The 16660-nt window shown below is 43.9% G+C and overlaps 1 protein-coding gene across 1 annotated transcript in view; it reads right to left on the reverse strand.

Moving 5' to 3' along the window:
- Positions 1–16660, reverse strand: part of ptprua (protein tyrosine phosphatase receptor type Ua) — a gene marked incomplete at its 5' end in the record, with an annotated part of 259054 nt that overhangs the window by 35068 nt on the left and 207326 nt on the right. The window contains 6 exons of the mRNA XM_080516344.1: positions 1605–1622; positions 4158–4234; positions 8501–8573; positions 12416–12603; positions 12927–13087; positions 13537–13566. Of these exons, the coding sequence (XP_080372470.1) occupies positions 1605–1622; positions 4158–4234; positions 8501–8573; positions 12416–12603; positions 12927–13087; positions 13537–13566 (547 nt within the window). The remainder of the gene's footprint in view (positions 1–1604; positions 1623–4157; positions 4235–8500; positions 8574–12415; positions 12604–12926; positions 13088–13536; positions 13567–16660) is intronic.

The following is a 16660-nucleotide window of genomic DNA, read 5'->3' on the forward strand; positions in this document are numbered from 1 at the left end:
ACAAATTCACAATGGACTGAAAGTAATTGAACAAAATGACATGCACAACCATTTCAAATATGGAGAATCGTGAACAATGAGGCCGTTGCACTGACCGCTCCAGACCAGTTTTTTTTATTTTATTATAACGTTAAACCGTTCTTGTGTCGCTGTTCTGTGTATCGTCTTAAATTTTAATCTTCTAAGTCGTGTTTTTTTTTTTTTTTTTGCAAACTGTCATCCCTCCCGCTTGCTTTACAATAGTGGACCACACTAATGCCTTCTTTATTAATTCCGGCCCACTAATATTCCCTGATCCGGTAAAATTCCAAACAGCTAAATTAAAGCACCAAGCTAGAAACAAGCAACTGCCAGACAACATACAGGAATTTAGACTCAGGCTCAAACTTAAAACATTAATCATGTACAGGGACGAAGAACCTGGAGGAAAGTATTTGGTGTCTCATGAACCGCAAACAGGATCGTACACGGGTGATTGTAGGTATATTTTTATGTTGGGTTTGGGTGTGTACAGGCATATTGGGACGGGCAGCACTGTGTGAATGAATAAATATGAATGCAAACGTGAAATTGTGTGTGTATGTGTGTGTGTATATAGGTGGTAAATATGTATATGTGTCTATATTAGATAACATTATTACAGTTATATTTACATGTATCATACTCACTATTGTAAATCCAGAAAAAAAAAAAAAACACTTTTCAGGCATGATCATGTGTGTCTGTATATTAAAGCATAGAATTATATATTTTGTATAAATAGATTTTCATAAGATATAATTCAATTATATATTATGCTCAAATGCTGTAAATATTTTTGGATACGCGTGTGTATGTGTGTGTGTGTATGGTTATGTCTGTGAATGCACAAAATGTTCGATTGTCACGTGCCTGAAATTAATGAATTACAAAAAAAAAGCACTTTTTATAGCGATGCAGCCAAATGACATGATGCTGCCGCCACCGTGCTTCACACACAGCGTGACCACAGAAACGTCTTGCAGTTGATGTTTGCTAATCTGAAAGTCTTCAATTCATCCTGGATTTACTTAAAGCGTTCTTCAACAAGAACTCTATCACATTGTATTGTTATACTTTAAATATAATTATAGGTGCTTTGTGGGCATTTAGCACCTGGCTCTTTCCCTCCCACTCTGCGCTGAGATGCTCGGTGACGAGATGTGCAAACATCGCTTCTTCACTCGTCCAGATCTTTCTATTTCATCTCTTTGGACGGTGTTTTGTTTGATCTGACCTCACGGTCCTCCCTCGCTGTCGCGTGCGATCAGAACTAATAAAAGACATTAACCCGACGTTAAGGAAGTGCTCCGGGAAGGCGCTTGACTTCGGATGAAAGAATATTACAACCAGCGTTTGAAGAAAACAAAAAAAAAAGAAGAATGAAAACGGTGGACTCGGGGGGGGGGGGGGGGGGGATAAGCGGTGACTGCAGGCGGGAAAAGAAAAGCTGAAGCCTCGGCGAGGGAAGGGAAGGAAAGGGAAGCCATTGGAAGGAAGCCAAGGAGGGCTGGCGAGGACAGCCAAGAGGGGGCAGCATGAAAAGGGAGAGGAGATGAGAAAGAGGAGAGAGGCAAGGTACTTACTTCCCTGTTTATCCGAATCTAAGAGAAGCCAAAAGGTTGGACACAAGAGAAGAGGAGGAAAGAGAGAAGAAGGGAGGCGGGGGGGAGGAAACAAGAGCTAGTTATTGTGATTAAAGAGCAGGAAAAAGAGGGTATAATGAAACGGTTAGAGAGCAGACGGAGACCTGTGGAGAGAATTCATGTTCAGACCTATCCAACTCCCAAGATTCCGTTTTAAAGGTCAACCTTTGTTTTCCAGGAACAAATGTTGTTTCAGTTAGTCAAAGCAGAATGAGCGGCACAGTCCAAGTTAGAATATTGAGTAGCTTTGAATAAACCAGAGGTCCGCAACCTGAAGCTCTTTGTACTGGTTTCCTCCAACAGTTTTATTACATCTTCCTTTTATCTTCACACCAGATTTAGCTCACGCTTCAGGGAGACAAATGTGACATTTAAACTAAAACATAGCTCGATGGCTTAACTAAAATAGGCGTCCAATCCCACCGCATCATTTGCAAGCTGGCCTTTCACTTCACAGTTTCCCAAATGGTGAGCAAACCACGGTGAAATCCAAATAAAGACCAGGAAATAAACGTTCATTCGGCTTCGACAGACTCGGGTCCTCGCTTAACGTCATATATTCAAGGAAAAGGGGGAAAACTTCGTAGACTTTTGGGAATCCGGCCACTGAAAACTCACTTTTTAGAAAACGTTTGCACTCTGTCTCCGTGGAAACGGCAGAAAAACAGAACTCTTCTCAAATGCTGCTATTGTGTGTGCCATGGCCGTAATAACTATGTTCACGTTATATATTTTCTCTGCACGCATGTGTGTGTCATTTTATCACAAAAACTAAACAAGAGCGACAACTTGCAGCCTGGCATGTAAACTCCAGCATTGTCAGCATTTCTTCCATTTTCTGTGGAAATAGAAATTGGTTTCAAAATATTGTCGTGGAGACTCAAAACTTTTCTGAAACTTTTCATGTAAACGGGGCCTAACATTCCTCCAAGAAGAAGAAGAAGAAGAAGAAGGGACTGCTGCAGCGGGTCCTGACCTGGACCGGCGATGACACAGAGTTCCCTGAGCTGTTAATAACCCACATGACACTTTAATAAGTCTGGTAATGAAAGAAGGCCTCTGGAAATATACGCTGTCATTGAAAACAGTCTCAAGGTGAACACTTTTAAAACGTGAAGGCAGCAGAACTCTTTAACACACATTTGTGAGGTCGGAGAGTAAGACGCCAGCTTGCTTCTCATTTCGCTTGTTGATACATAACGTGAAAAGCTTGGGACATTTTTGTTCCACCAATAATGGGGATGCACTTCTTAACTGTTAAAACCAAACGACGTTGCGATCTGTCGGGGAAAAACAGTGTCACATTGGCAAACGGCAAACGGCAAACGGCAAAAACAGCAAAAGAAACCTCCATCAAATGAATGTCGTTGATTGGTTTTCTCAGCCAGGAGAACCAATTCCATGTTCAGATCAATTAAATTCATTATACCGTGAGACTTTGAAAGGATTTTCTCTTCTATCTCCAGGAAAGTACACTATTGCACCATACTGGATGTAGTTGGACTGGATTCTCCCGTCTTCATCACAAACGTCATCCACCGCCATTGGATCATGTTTCTGATGAGGACGAGAGCATTCGCTACGTCCAATCATGTCAAAGGTACAGTATGTGACCTACTTGCCTGTAAAGATGGAAATAAAAAAAAAATACTCCTGATCCAATTACAGTAGTCAATACAACCTTTTATAGCGCCATATTAAAAGCTATATAGAGTTCCATTCAATTTGTTAACAGCAGACAGCAATAAACCCTATCAGATGTGGAAATGTCCAGTTTTTTCCAATCCTGCCAAAGAAAAATCATGTTGAAAGTCAAGTCATCAAGAACTGCGAGGCCTCGTCTTGCCGCCTATTTCCCCTTGCTCGCCAAAATAAAGGCACCAAAACCATTAAAACCTTAGCGGAACGCATCTCTGGAGCTGCGCTGCAAACAGGAGGAAGGAGGGTTGAGAGCTGTTCCGGCTCCCTTCAAAGTGACCCTTCTGATATAAGTGGGGAAAAAGGAAGGCCGCCCTTCAGATAATATTGGTCAATCTAAGACGAGGCAGCCGAGATAGGATCATTCAGGAGCGGCGGGAAAGTGAGGGCCGGCGAGGCTCCTGGAGATTCTCACTGGAGCTGAACTGTAGGTGAGATCAAAAACATCTGAAAGCAGATGAAAGGCTCAGGTGAGCTATATCGGGGCCAATTTTCCAAAGCGTTTGGTTGAGTCGCGGGGCCCGCTGCCCGGGGCTCGGAGAAGAGGGGGGGGGGGCTCTTGTAGGATTTCTCTGGAGTCGCTGCGATAAAATCCCCCCTCAAAGCCGGCGCCGAGCTGTAATGCTATCATGTGGGTGTGGCGGTTAAACAATAATGTAGCGGAGGTGTCCGGCGGTCAAGCGCCGGGTCAAGTGCAACAATAAACCATGACCAGTGTGAGCTCTTAAGGCTGGGGGATCGGGAAGAGACAGAGGTGGAGGAGTGGGAGGAAAAGTACGATTAAAGGTGACTCACGTCGATGTAGTTGGCGTTGACGTAATCGGAGCTGGGGTCTGCCAGCAGAGAGTGGAGCTTGACTCGATGGCGATCATCTGGAATAGGAAAAAAAACCCAAACAAAAGCAGAAGATAAGACATATCAGCCAGTGTGTTGGCTTCAAATCATTAAAAAAGGACACATCAGGTCATCTCCCTCAACAGTCATTGATGTATTGGAGAGGTTAAATGTGTGGGTCTAATTTCAGAGTGCTGCTCAGTATAGCTCAGACAAGAAACATTAACTCTTTATGAATACTTTAGTGTCTCAGTTTAACATACAAATCCAAGACAGGGAAACTTATACAACCCTGTTAAGGAGATACAGCAATACATCGTGAATGGACTTTACCTATATAGTATAGTATAATGCTTTTTTTTTTCTGTTTTCCAGCTGCGTCAACAACCCATTGTTAGTCTCTGGGACCTTTTCACAAACCCATGGTAACGGCTGTCAATGGTCGCCGATGGAAACCAATGGCTGCCTTGCAAGGCAATCAACGTCTGTTGTGACCGATTTGGTATTTAGCGCCTTGCTCAAGGACACCAACACTCAGATGATGATGGCTCAAACCTGCCACTCTGTGATCGGAGGACAATCCCCGATTGCCGACGTGATGCACATCGATCAAAATAGCGTGACTGACAGCTCCTTTGAACAGACTACTCACTAGCTCTTATGTAATGAAGTTATTCTGACAGGACCTCGAGGGCCCTGGTTTACGCGTTAGCCACTCCTATAGACTGTTCAGTCTCGTGATCAGTTTGATTGGAAATGGCCGCTGCATTGTCGTCATGATCGATACCTTCCTGAGGAAGTACTCATCAACAAACAGGTGCTCTTGGTGTATCAGGTTCTTAAGGACACAGTTCTGTAGCGCGGAATACAAAGACTTTCATTTTTTATCTTTCATTGCAAATGTTTTGCGCCGGGAAGAGCACCAGCCATGTTCATACGCAGCCAAGTTTTACAGTGGAGATAATGAATCCCGCTCTTCCAGTAAATCATGGGAAATAAGCCAAACTCAAAAAGATTTCTGTTGTTTGTTTTCTTTCTTTCTTTCTTTTTTTTTTAATCTGTTGATGTCTGTTGAAGTGTAAAGTGTTCTAATTTGTTTGATTGCAATTAATTGCTGCAGTGTCACCATGATTGACACCTTCTCTAAAAGAAGCAGTCATTTGCAATTGGGTCATCGGGGTGTTGCAGCAGGACCTTGAAGGCATGGCTCCACTCCCCCGCCGCTAATGCACACGACAGTCATTGTGTTCATTTTGTCAGATATTACGGCCTCACTTTTACAAAGTACCATGACGAGCATCGCCTTTATTTATGCAACGAAAGTGCCTGAACCAGAAAGGATAGATCCTGACGACCCGGGCAGCCGATGGGACCGAGAACAACTGAAACATCAAAGACGGTTCCTTCCATTTTGAAGCAGGATGTGTGTTTACAAAATCCTCTTTCATGTATTTTAATTGTTATTAGTTATTGGTTGAGGTGTTGACAGAATTAAAAATTTTTTAAAAATTATTGAGGATTTCATTTCATCCAGTAAAACCCAAAAAGAAAACTATAAGAGTGACATCGAATCACTTTAGAATAATTGCTGCACATTATCACATGGTGATCCCAAATGAATGTTTCAATGGTATATGTGACACACGGCTGATTATAGTGGTTAGCAAGTTCAGCCATTGTGGGAATTGTGGGTCGTTTCTGTGGAGCGAGCCGGGGTTTCCTCCCTCAGGACAAAAACACGTCGATTGGTGAATCTGTGTTTCGTGGGCGTGAATGTGAGACTGCCTCTCTGTGTCCGTTTACATGGGAATGGCAGAAACACTGAAAACAATGTAGTGACCACGTTGGGCTACTGATGGGTGCTTTTGGCTACAACGGGAGACCTCGTGGACAGACGACCCCGTTGGATCGTTATTACGGTGACTGTCAAAATTAAAGTCCCAAGTCCCAGGAGATCGTGGACTGAGAGTCATGACACCACGGAGGAAACCATTCTTGTTGTTATACATCGACTGAGCATGTGCAGAAGAACTACTTACCAAGGCCGTGATGCAGCTTTAGCATTAGTGGCATTTCTGTCGTCTACATGGAGACAGAGGCCGGGCGTTTTAAAAAAGTTGCATTTTCAGTGTCTCTGACCACCACTGTTATGTAAATGGTCACAACGATGCAGTGAAAATGTTTTCACTTGAAAATAGAAAGCAGACACGAGCTAACAGGCTTAAACTTGAGCTTTTATTTGGTGTTTAGTTAAGCAGGTGAATTAGAGTGAGAAGCTGAAGCTGTTTGAGCTTGATGTGTCGTCGGACGTCAACCCTGTCATTCTTTTCCAAAATGTTGAGAAATTTTTCAAACGAGCCACCTTCATAAACACATCAGTCATCTCATTTAACCCCGAGCCACAATATTGACACAATGACAGTGTTTTCTTTCCCTTTGACTTTTCGCTGACAGGAAATAGACTTTGGCTGGTTATTGAGTTTGAAGGAACCATGTTCTTCTTCTGAAGTGTACTCGCTGAGGTTCAATACTTCCAAGCAACTAATTCAATGAGAGGAAACCCTCACACTGTCTTTGTGTTAAATGACTAATTGAAGTCGAGTCTTGTCAGAAGAAAAAGAAAATACAAGCAACTCTCTACAAGGGGGCAATTCAACTTTCAACTCCATAATCATTTCTTGAAGGGGAACACTGTCCTTCATGTAAAATTATTTTAGACTGGGAGTGTGACTCCCAGTCTAAAGTTGTAAAGATTGCCATTTGATTGCATTCATGAAGCTTCACTTTGCCAAACAAACAAATTCTGAACTGTTTTGTGCACAGTAAAAACCATACACTGTAAAATCCATATTATATTATTGGGGAAATCCAACAGCAAACTGATCAGAATTACAATTCCAAGTGTTCCTTGTAGTGTTTTCCAAAACTCAGTAAAAGCCACAGCGAAAACAATCAATTTCAATTAATCAAAGCTTAATCACATTATAACGGGGGGCTGTTTTTCTAGAATTAACAGTCATCCCACTGGGAGTGAAAACAATTATTGGGCAGCTTCGCCTGACTCGCAGGACGTGGGCGGGCAGCGCCCGAGTCGTTAAATGCTAATCTGCTTTACAGTGCATGTATAAAAAGCCATTAATGTTAAGGTGTGCTGTAACCGCCACTGAAAGACACGTTGGACCTGAGCCCAGCAACATCGGCGCTCGGATCAGTCTCCAGGAAGCCTCCAGGAAAAGATACATCTGTGGGACTTTGGGGATTTGAACACAGCCCAAACATAACAGGAAGTAGTTGAGCTGAGTTAGCATCGCTAGCATGATAGCCATCAGCTCAAATCCATGCTAACGAGCCTGTCAGGTAGCTCCATCACCGTGTTAAACACTGAGCAGGGAGCGTCTCCATGGCAACAGACTCTAATACACGAGCTCCTCCATGAGGCGCATGTCTCATCTGCTTTGTTTGGGACATTATTTTGCAGTTTTGTTTTGTTTTTTTCAGAAACGGTTTAGCTGTCAACGTCCCAAAATCTAATTGATTGATCAATTTGGGTGAGTGGTTTTAGTGAAAACTTGTTCAAATGCATACATACAAAGCAATGAATAAATAAATCCACGCAGATGAAAATATAACCTTCTCGGCCAATGTTGTTAGTCACCCAACTTCGTTGGTGAAGGTTATAAAAACAAAACTAAACTAAACTAGGCAGGTGGGTAACTTTGAGTGAAAACACGTTTCCACGACAACAAAGCAACACTTTCTGGAAACGCTTGACACCCGTCACTTGTAAATGTTGGGTAGTATTAGATAGTTCTTCTGCACACTCACGAGTATATAGACAATAACAACAACGTTTGCTCCAGAGCATCATGACTCCCATTCCATGTTCTCCTGGGACTTGGTAGTAGTTTTATTTTGACAGTCACTGTAATAACAATCCAACTTGGTCATCTGTCCACGGGAATGTCTGCGTTCTCCCATTGTTAATGTTTTTGACAGTGTTCCCTGCATGGCTTCATTCCAAAAGACAAACAGCACCCTCTCATGGCCCTACATGAAAACTACATAGTGGTCAGTGTTTCTGCCATTTCCATGTAAACAGACAAAGTTTTCAAAATGTATCCATTTAAACACAAAACAGAGCCACTAAAATGATGTGTTTTCATTTGAAACTACTCAAGTTTTTTGGTCCTACTTGGTACTCTCAATATAACGTCTGCCTGCAGTCCGTACACATCATGGATAAAAGTGGATTCCTCTTCATTTCACATACTGGAGCTTCAAACAGGAAGTGTGAAAACACTTACGGCTGAGCAGGCTATCGTGCCTCCCTTTGGTCTTGTCCTTTTTCTTCGTGACGTCCCATCCATCGAAGAAACTCTGTGGAGCAAAGGCAGGGATCAACTTCACCAACTTCTACAAAGAACAAGCGCGAAAGAAGAAGGAAAAGAGAAAAAAAAAAAAAAAAAACAACATTGCCAAGGCGCTTCAAAGTGTTACCCTCAGGTTTTTCAGAGGCTTCGGCATTTTAGCGTCTTGCCAAGTTCTGAACAGACATCTGCTACGACATGGCAGGGACAGACCGAAGCTGAGAGTCGACAACCGGGGTGGCATTTAGAGATGGCTGTGGCCTTGAGAAGAAGAGGGAGGAGGAGGAGGAGGTGGAACAGGAGGAGGAGGAGGAGGAGGAGGAGGAGGAGGAGGAGGAGGAGGAGGAGGAGGAGGAAGCTGCAGCCCTGCCGTAGTGATTTTCATTCTTGACGCGGCGCAGAGCTCCCTGCTCGAAGAAACCATCGCTTCTGTAATACCCTGGTGTTAAACTGCTAAATTTGTAACAGCTGTTTATGACACCGATCTACTAAATCTGTTCCTGCAGAGCGATGACTCACTGAATCTAAATCAATACTCGGAGGAAAGGAGGAGGAAATAAAAACCCAAAACGTCAGGCCGGGATGTTGCATGGGCTCAACCTGACCTGTGTCGTAATTCTTTGTGTCTTACGCCCGAAGCCTCCAGTTTCTCATGAAGAAGACCAAATCCTTCCGAGCGCTACCGTCACACTGTTCCACCTGGAACACGCGGATACTTTAATGTAAGCTGGAGGAAACGGGCTGATCCGAGGCTCACAACTAATTAAATAATTCTAAATAATACCCTGTTAATCACAGTTTAATCAAAGTTCAGTATTAGTGAGCAATTTACATGTTACATGGTTTGAACACGGTCAAGCTCTTATCGACATTTCCATTTCAAAATGACTGAAACTGATGAATTCCCATCCAAAAATCCATCTCTTCTATTTCATGATCACTTGTCGCCTCCTGCATCGAAACCAACAAACATCAGATCCAGAATCCGCTTTACTAATCTGTGAGTCACCACTGTCCGCTGAAAATAAAGCACCTTTAAATTAATAAAATGTCATTTGCACGCAATTCTGTCTGGTTTGTCAAAACGCAACCTGTCTGCCAATGGCGCCAGGCTCAACTGGCTCGGAATTTGACACCGGCTTCACTTTGTCGTTGGCTGTCGCCATGCCTCATACGGAAAGGGGGCCCGTTAATTTGCCGTCTCTCCGTCGGTTCATTAGCGTGTGCTGCTGAAAGCTGCCTGCTGTGCTAAGAACATTTAATTAGTGCACAGTGAGCCGCCTGGTAAACAAACACGCACAAAAAAAAAGAAGTGGAGTAGAGGCGATCGGAAGTGAAGGATCGAGTTTATCACGCCTCGTACACCTTTCACATTAGAGGTGGTTAGGCTTTCGAGTCATGCCTCTTTGATGCGTTGACGAAATCTCCCCTTCATCCCGTCGGTTCGATTCTGCAGCATATCACCGTCCTGCGGGGGCGCCACGCTGCCATACTGAGAGCCACATGACATCACTCCACCTTCCGTGCATCCTCACGGAGCGTGACACACTTTCTGCCGCTTGTTTACTCGCTCCAGATGTTGACTTTCAATGCCCGCCGCCTACTGTACCCCCCCCCCCCCCCCCCCCCCCCCCCTCCCCCGCCACAATGCCTCGCAACATGCCTGATCAATGACAGCGCCGGCTCGACCCTGTGGGAAATAAAGGGTTATGAAGTCTGACAGCAGTGTGCAGGCTGATCCCCTTCATCTTGTTTATTTCTCCAGGCGATGGGGAGCCAGGCTGAGGAGTGAGAAGGCGACCCATATATTGATTTTGGAAGGTGGGGGGGGTAATTTGTTGGCCCTGTTGAGGGTCGCTTAATGAATTGACAAAGTACTGGTAGAGGTGGACATTAGAACATTTCTTTCAGAAATGATTTTATGATAAATAAAATAGAAATCTGAAAGGAGGACAAGATAATTAGTCCACACAGCGCGGGAAAGTTCAATATGTCTCCATCAATGTGATGTTAATGAAGCAAATCCACACTGGAGTATAAAATACTCCATTTAAGCACTTTGAGATAATATAGTTGTGGTGCGCAGCAACTCAGAGCAAATGATTGCTTTTAAAGGATCCCATCTGAATACGACTGTTTTGGGCTCTTTAGCTGTTTTGGTTGGGCCACCAATTTGTAGGAGCTTCAATGTTGAGAATCTAGCATTAGTAATAACATTGCTAGTTGAGACAATTCCAAGGTATCCCAAGATAAATATACTGTAAAGAATCCCCCAAAAATAAAAGACAATGGAGACAATGTGAGGACACGATACAAGTTGAAAACATTTTTTTTGATTGAAACTGGAAACCAAATGTACGGAAACCCAGGTTGTAATACCATTTCCTGCCACAAGGGGGTGTGGTTAGCATTCTCAGCTCGAATGTCACTCGGTAGAGTGCAGATCGTCGTTACCATTGCTATCATGCTAGATAGACGTTAGCTCATATTGACGCCAACCGGCCTGTCAGGAAGCTACATCACTGTGTGAAACACTGGGCAGGAAGCGTCTCCATGACAATGGACGCTGATCTCCTTTGATTTCCTCCATGAGGTGCCCTTTGTATACGTAGGATATTTTTTCAGTTTTTGGGGATTTAGTCAGAAACGGTGAGCCTCTAATGTCCCACAATCTAATAGATTGGTCCTTGGATGATGACAAATCATCCCTGAATGTTTCATGCATTTCAGGAGAGTACTTTTTGTGAAAGGTTGGTAAAATGCATACAAACCAAGAAAAATAAGAAAATACACGCACACAAAAATAAAACCTTCTCGGTCAACGTTCGTTGGACCTTGTTGACGAAAGTAATAAATAAAGGAACGCATTCAACAAAAGATCTTAATCACCAGCTACACACTGCTGGAATGACTCTACTTTTGAGAGCTACCCTAAGAAGTAAAAGATGTTGAACTTCCAACATTTCCTCTATAAAGTTGAGTGAACTGCCTTTAATGCAATGGAACCTCCATCATCTGCCTTCGGTCCTAAATAAACCTTCCACAACTACACTGAAATCACCCTCTGCGCTTTAATACTTCATTAGATGGGCTATTATCTATGAACACGAAGCTGTAATTGAAAATATTCTGTAAATGTCAGCTGAGAAAATGTTGGAAAATACTGGCCAACAGCCAAAGCTCTGCGAGCAGAACTGTGGACGCTACTGTGACTCACTACTGCCACCCAATGCACACAATTAGCATGACAGGACAGAGCCAACGTGTCAAATGTAACTTACTCGTGCATTTCTATGAATAGTCTTTGGTCGATCAGCAAAACCTGACTGGACATGAGAGGGAAGACTTTTACCTCAATAAATATTTTCTTTTCAACACACCTTTGACATGTTTCGACAGAATTCATAGAACCGTTGTGCGACATCAAAATTCCATCGGGCCACACGTTTGTGTCTTTTGGTTCTCGCGCCAGCTGTGTTGACTCTTTGCAGTTTGGATGTGTTAGTACAAGTAGCGGTTTTAGGATTTCTGCCGGTGATTTTGATCAATTGTATGCGAACGACCTGATGTCGGACGGCAAAGACGAGAGAATCCAGTGGAAACAGTCCGAAAAGGTGTGACGAGAAAAAGCCTACTTGCCTGAAGAGATGAAAAAAAGTAAAGACATAATGAACTCCACCGAACTAAAGGCGTTGTTTTCTTTTAAACCTTTTTCATAAATGCAGTCAGACTTCTTTTGAAACAACTGCTCGTTCCCAATCCAGCATGGATGTATTTCAAGCGACCTTCGCCAACCGTTAGCAAAGGAATCGCTGGAGCCTCCCGTCACCCTTCCCCGGCCTCGTTTCTCACCTCGTACTCCTGCTTGAAGCCGTAGCCCTCGGCCGTCTTCATCTGGTTGATGTGCTGCAGCAGGTCGGCCACCCTGACGGCGGGGTGGAGCTGACCCGTGTGATACGGCGAGCTCTTCCGGCGGCAGTGGCGCTGCGGCGAGCCCCCCAGCAGGCTGCTGGACTCGTTGACGGAGCTGCGCTGCTCATCTGGGAAGACAAAGAGAAAAAAAGACAAATGGCCTCAGTGATTGACGGACGCAAGGCACGACGAGCCAATCGTGGACGCTGGTCTTTGATTTTTAAATATTCATGCTAAAGAGAAGTCTAAGATGGAGCTGAGAGAGAGAGAGAGAAAGTGAGGGGACACTGACAGAATCCTGAGAAAGGATTTGAGGAATGTCTCTCCCTGGCAATGCGAGACCGAACACATGCTTGGACAGAAACATGGCTGAAGGTCAGGATTCTCTCTCTCTCTCTCTCGCTCTCTCTCGAACGCTCGAGAGCGCCCATATGCCCCATCGCCGTCTTACTTCGGGCGTTGCAGCCGTGGGCGTCCATGAAGGAGTGGGCCATCCTCTCGTCCTGCTGGAGAGTGCTCTGCTCCGTCATGCTGCAGTCCAAGGAGCTCAGCTTCCGGCTCTTCTCCTGCCTGTAGGACATGGCCGCCTTGTTTATGGCCACCTTCTTCCTACTGGAGAGAGAGGAGGAGAGAGAACAGGAGAGAGAGAGAGAGAGAGAGAGAGAGAGAGAGAGAGAGAGAGACAGGTAAAAGAAGATAAGGAAGAAAGGGGAAAAAGGAGGGCGGGTGAGGAGATGGGAAATTGAACGGAAGGGGGGGGGGGGGCAATCTAAGAGCTACGAGATTGAAACTGGACAGTAAGATTTGGTGATAGCGAGAGAGTGTCGGGTGGGATGGGCGGGTGGCGGTGGGGTGGAGGAGATGGGGTGAAAAGAACGGAGAAGTGCGAGGAGGAGGGGGGGAGGGGTGGGGTGGGGGGGTCTGTACAATACTGGAGAATGGGGTGGAGATAGCAATGCTTATTTCCACTCTAGTAATCCTGAGGGCTACAAAGGGCAGGCGAAGGGGAGAGATGGCATCAGGGTGTCGGGGGGTGGAGGATGGAGAAAGGAGTAACTTACGGGTAGTAAGGGTAAGAATAGAAGTCCCTTCTGATTAGCATGAAGGAGGAGGAAAGGAGAGAGACAGAGAGTGAGGAGAAAAATAAAAGATGGCTTATCACAATGGGCCTTAGAAAGATAAATGAAGATGCTCAAGTGTGTTGGGATGTTATCGCCGGACCGCCGAGGGAAAAGCATCGTCCGTAAACTCAGAACACACGAGAACTCACATCTGCACCACACATAAAGTTTCCCCAGGCTTCTGAAGTTTGGCTTCAATCATAAGTGCAGAATGAAAAGGTAAGGTATTGTCACTCACTCAAACTTTATACTGAGCATCATGATACAAGTTAGGATTAATGATTACAATTGAGACTATAGATCAGAGGTATCCAACACATTTTACTTCAGGGGCCACATGGCAGAGAAATACCAATACCAAAGGAAGACCAGTAAAATTATGCCACACTAACATCTTAAAAGTTTTTTTTCTTTGTTATATGTGATGAAAACATGCAATTATTACCGAAAATGACAAAAATCTCAACATTAAGCCAATTTTTCTGGTACGAAATACAGTGAAACGTCCCAAAAACATTCTCCTATTGCTGGTGCCTTATGTTTTTTTTTTTTACAAACTCAGTTGTAATTCACAGCCTAGTAACTCTCAGATTTCCCAGCCTCCCCGTCATTTTTATATGTTCATCATCGGAAAAAATCAACAACCTTACAATCAAGTCAGTGTGTATTAAAGCTTCCTTCCTGTCTGAATACCTAAACGTTGACCTCCAGTATGTTTAAATTTTAAATTATTCATGGTTTCAGTCACGATTTTAAACAAGCAATATGGAGTCACGATATGTCCAGCATGTGAACTTTACATTTTCACTACCAAGCAAAAGTGAGTGAATTTCTTGTCTGTGGACTTTTTCCCATTTCTCCTCTGGCCCTCTGCACCTCCGAAAGATTTCCACTGTTGGAAGACATTTTTTTGACGGTGCCCCGAGGCTTTCAATACATCCTGCAGCGCCTTACACACCTCCACCTGCCCCCCCCCCCGTCCATCAAGTGTCAACCGCACGGGAGCCCACTTAGTAGCAAACCTCCGACATCCCAAGTCGGCCACTGCTTGTGCAAAACCAACACGCACAGCAGCCAAAACCTCAACTGTCAGTTATATGCTATAAACATGGCGGGGACACAGACATTCTAGTGGACGGACAGCCAGGTTGGATTTCTTGTCATGCAAACAGGACTTTTATTTGTTGTCGGGTTCCATTGCTTGAATGTCTTATTTCTCAAATTAGGAGAGAGATGCTTGAAAGAAGCTAATTAGTTATAGTGTAATATATATATATATATATATATATATATATATATCGTAAGCCCTTCCTTGTTAACATCTTGTTGCAAGAACAATAATAAAATTTTGGGAATATGCTCCAGCCAACAACATAGGGCTCTCTAATGCTTTAAACCAGTGCTTTTCAACCTTTTTTGAGCCAAGACACACTTTTATGTTTGGAAAGATCTGGAGGCACACCACCACCACCCAAAAATGTTAAAATGTGAAACTCTGTAGCCTCTATTAACAATATAAAGTCATTCTCATCAAAGTTTTATCAACAGGAATCATATAAATACAGAAAAAAAGTATTTCCCAATTTCTTTTTTTTAATTGTGACTCCCTCAGTGTGAAACCTGGACCTGACGGATGAAGAGCTGAGATCCTGGTTCACATTCTTCCTTTTCAAAAACTTCTCCATCACTGTCACTGACACAGTACTTTGATACAAGATGGGAGCAGGAGGTGGAGATTAACCAGACTGACGTCTGTCAGTTTCGATTTCACCGGCAAAGTTCTGTGCTGCCATCTAGTGGCGAAGAGTATTTATACATGATTACTCTGCAACACACTGTCGGCTGTGAGAGCAAATGTTTTTTTAGAAAAAAATGTGAAATTGGATCATTTCCCACGGCACACCTGACGAGATCTCGCGGAAACACCAGTGTGCCGCGGCACAGTGGTTGAAAAACACTGCTTTAAACTATCACATTCACACACTGATGGCGACAGATTCCATCGGGAGCGACTTCACCTTGGCCCGAGGACACGTTGACATATGAACATGGCGGGATGCAGATCGAACCTCCAACCTTGTGATTGGAAGGCGACCTGGCGGCTGGGTTTGGCCACGGCGGACTGAAATAGAGCTCCGCAGAGCGAACGTGTCTCAGCGGTTGTATCGTCCAAACAGATGTGTGTGTGTGGAAGGTGTTTCATTAGCGCTCCCACTACACTTACACAAGGGATGGGCAACTTAAATTATTGGGAGGGCAACGGAGTTCATATGTCAAGTGGGAAAACTTAAGTCACAGCAAGAAAACCTGAGTTTCTGAGTTTCTGGCTACTTCTGTGTTGAGTTTGCATGTTCTTCCAGCACGTGCCTATCTCTAGATATCATGTCTTCTTCCCATGAAACATGCTCAGTATTGGCTGGAAGTGGGACTTTTTTTCTGCTTTTATTTTAGGAGATTTTTCTATTTACAAAACAGCATTTTGAAAACAATGTCTGTTTACAAGGAAATGGAATGAACGTAAAAAAAAAAAAAAAAAAAACCTATGTACGTATAAAGTCCCTTACATAGTTTTCAAAAAGTTGCATTTTGCCCCATTTCCATGGAGAAGAATTGAGTCTGATCACTGATGTCGCGTAAACAAGACCCAGCCGGCGACGGTTCGGTCCCTGATCACGAAACTCAAATTTGAATTAAAGTCTTTATAGATGCATTGATATGACTTGTTGCCTTTCTGTCTTTGATTTCGATCTAACACTGGAGCCTTTGGGACGTGTGCCTTGCGGAGCGGCTCCGTGTAATTATCTCCCTTTAAAACAGTTGATTGGATTCCAAAATAGTTGGTATTAGGTGCGTTAAACGATCAAACAACACCTGCCCACACGTTCCTTTATGTTCACGGTTCATTAGCCTTCGGTGAGCCGGACGGAGCTCACGCAGCCCGAGAGCGCTGCTCCCACTTTCTGCAAGCATTTTCAAAAATAAACTCAACCGCTGGTGCAGAGCCTCGCTCTGACGTGCGGCGGCTGACTCTTTATTTATTTGATTTCATTCTTCCCCACGTTTG

The sequence above is a fragment of the Blennius ocellaris genome (assembly GCF_963422515.1).
Source record: "Blennius ocellaris genome assembly, chromosome: 20".
Lineage (NCBI taxonomy): Eukaryota > Metazoa > Chordata > Actinopteri > Blenniiformes > Blenniidae > Blennius > Blennius ocellaris.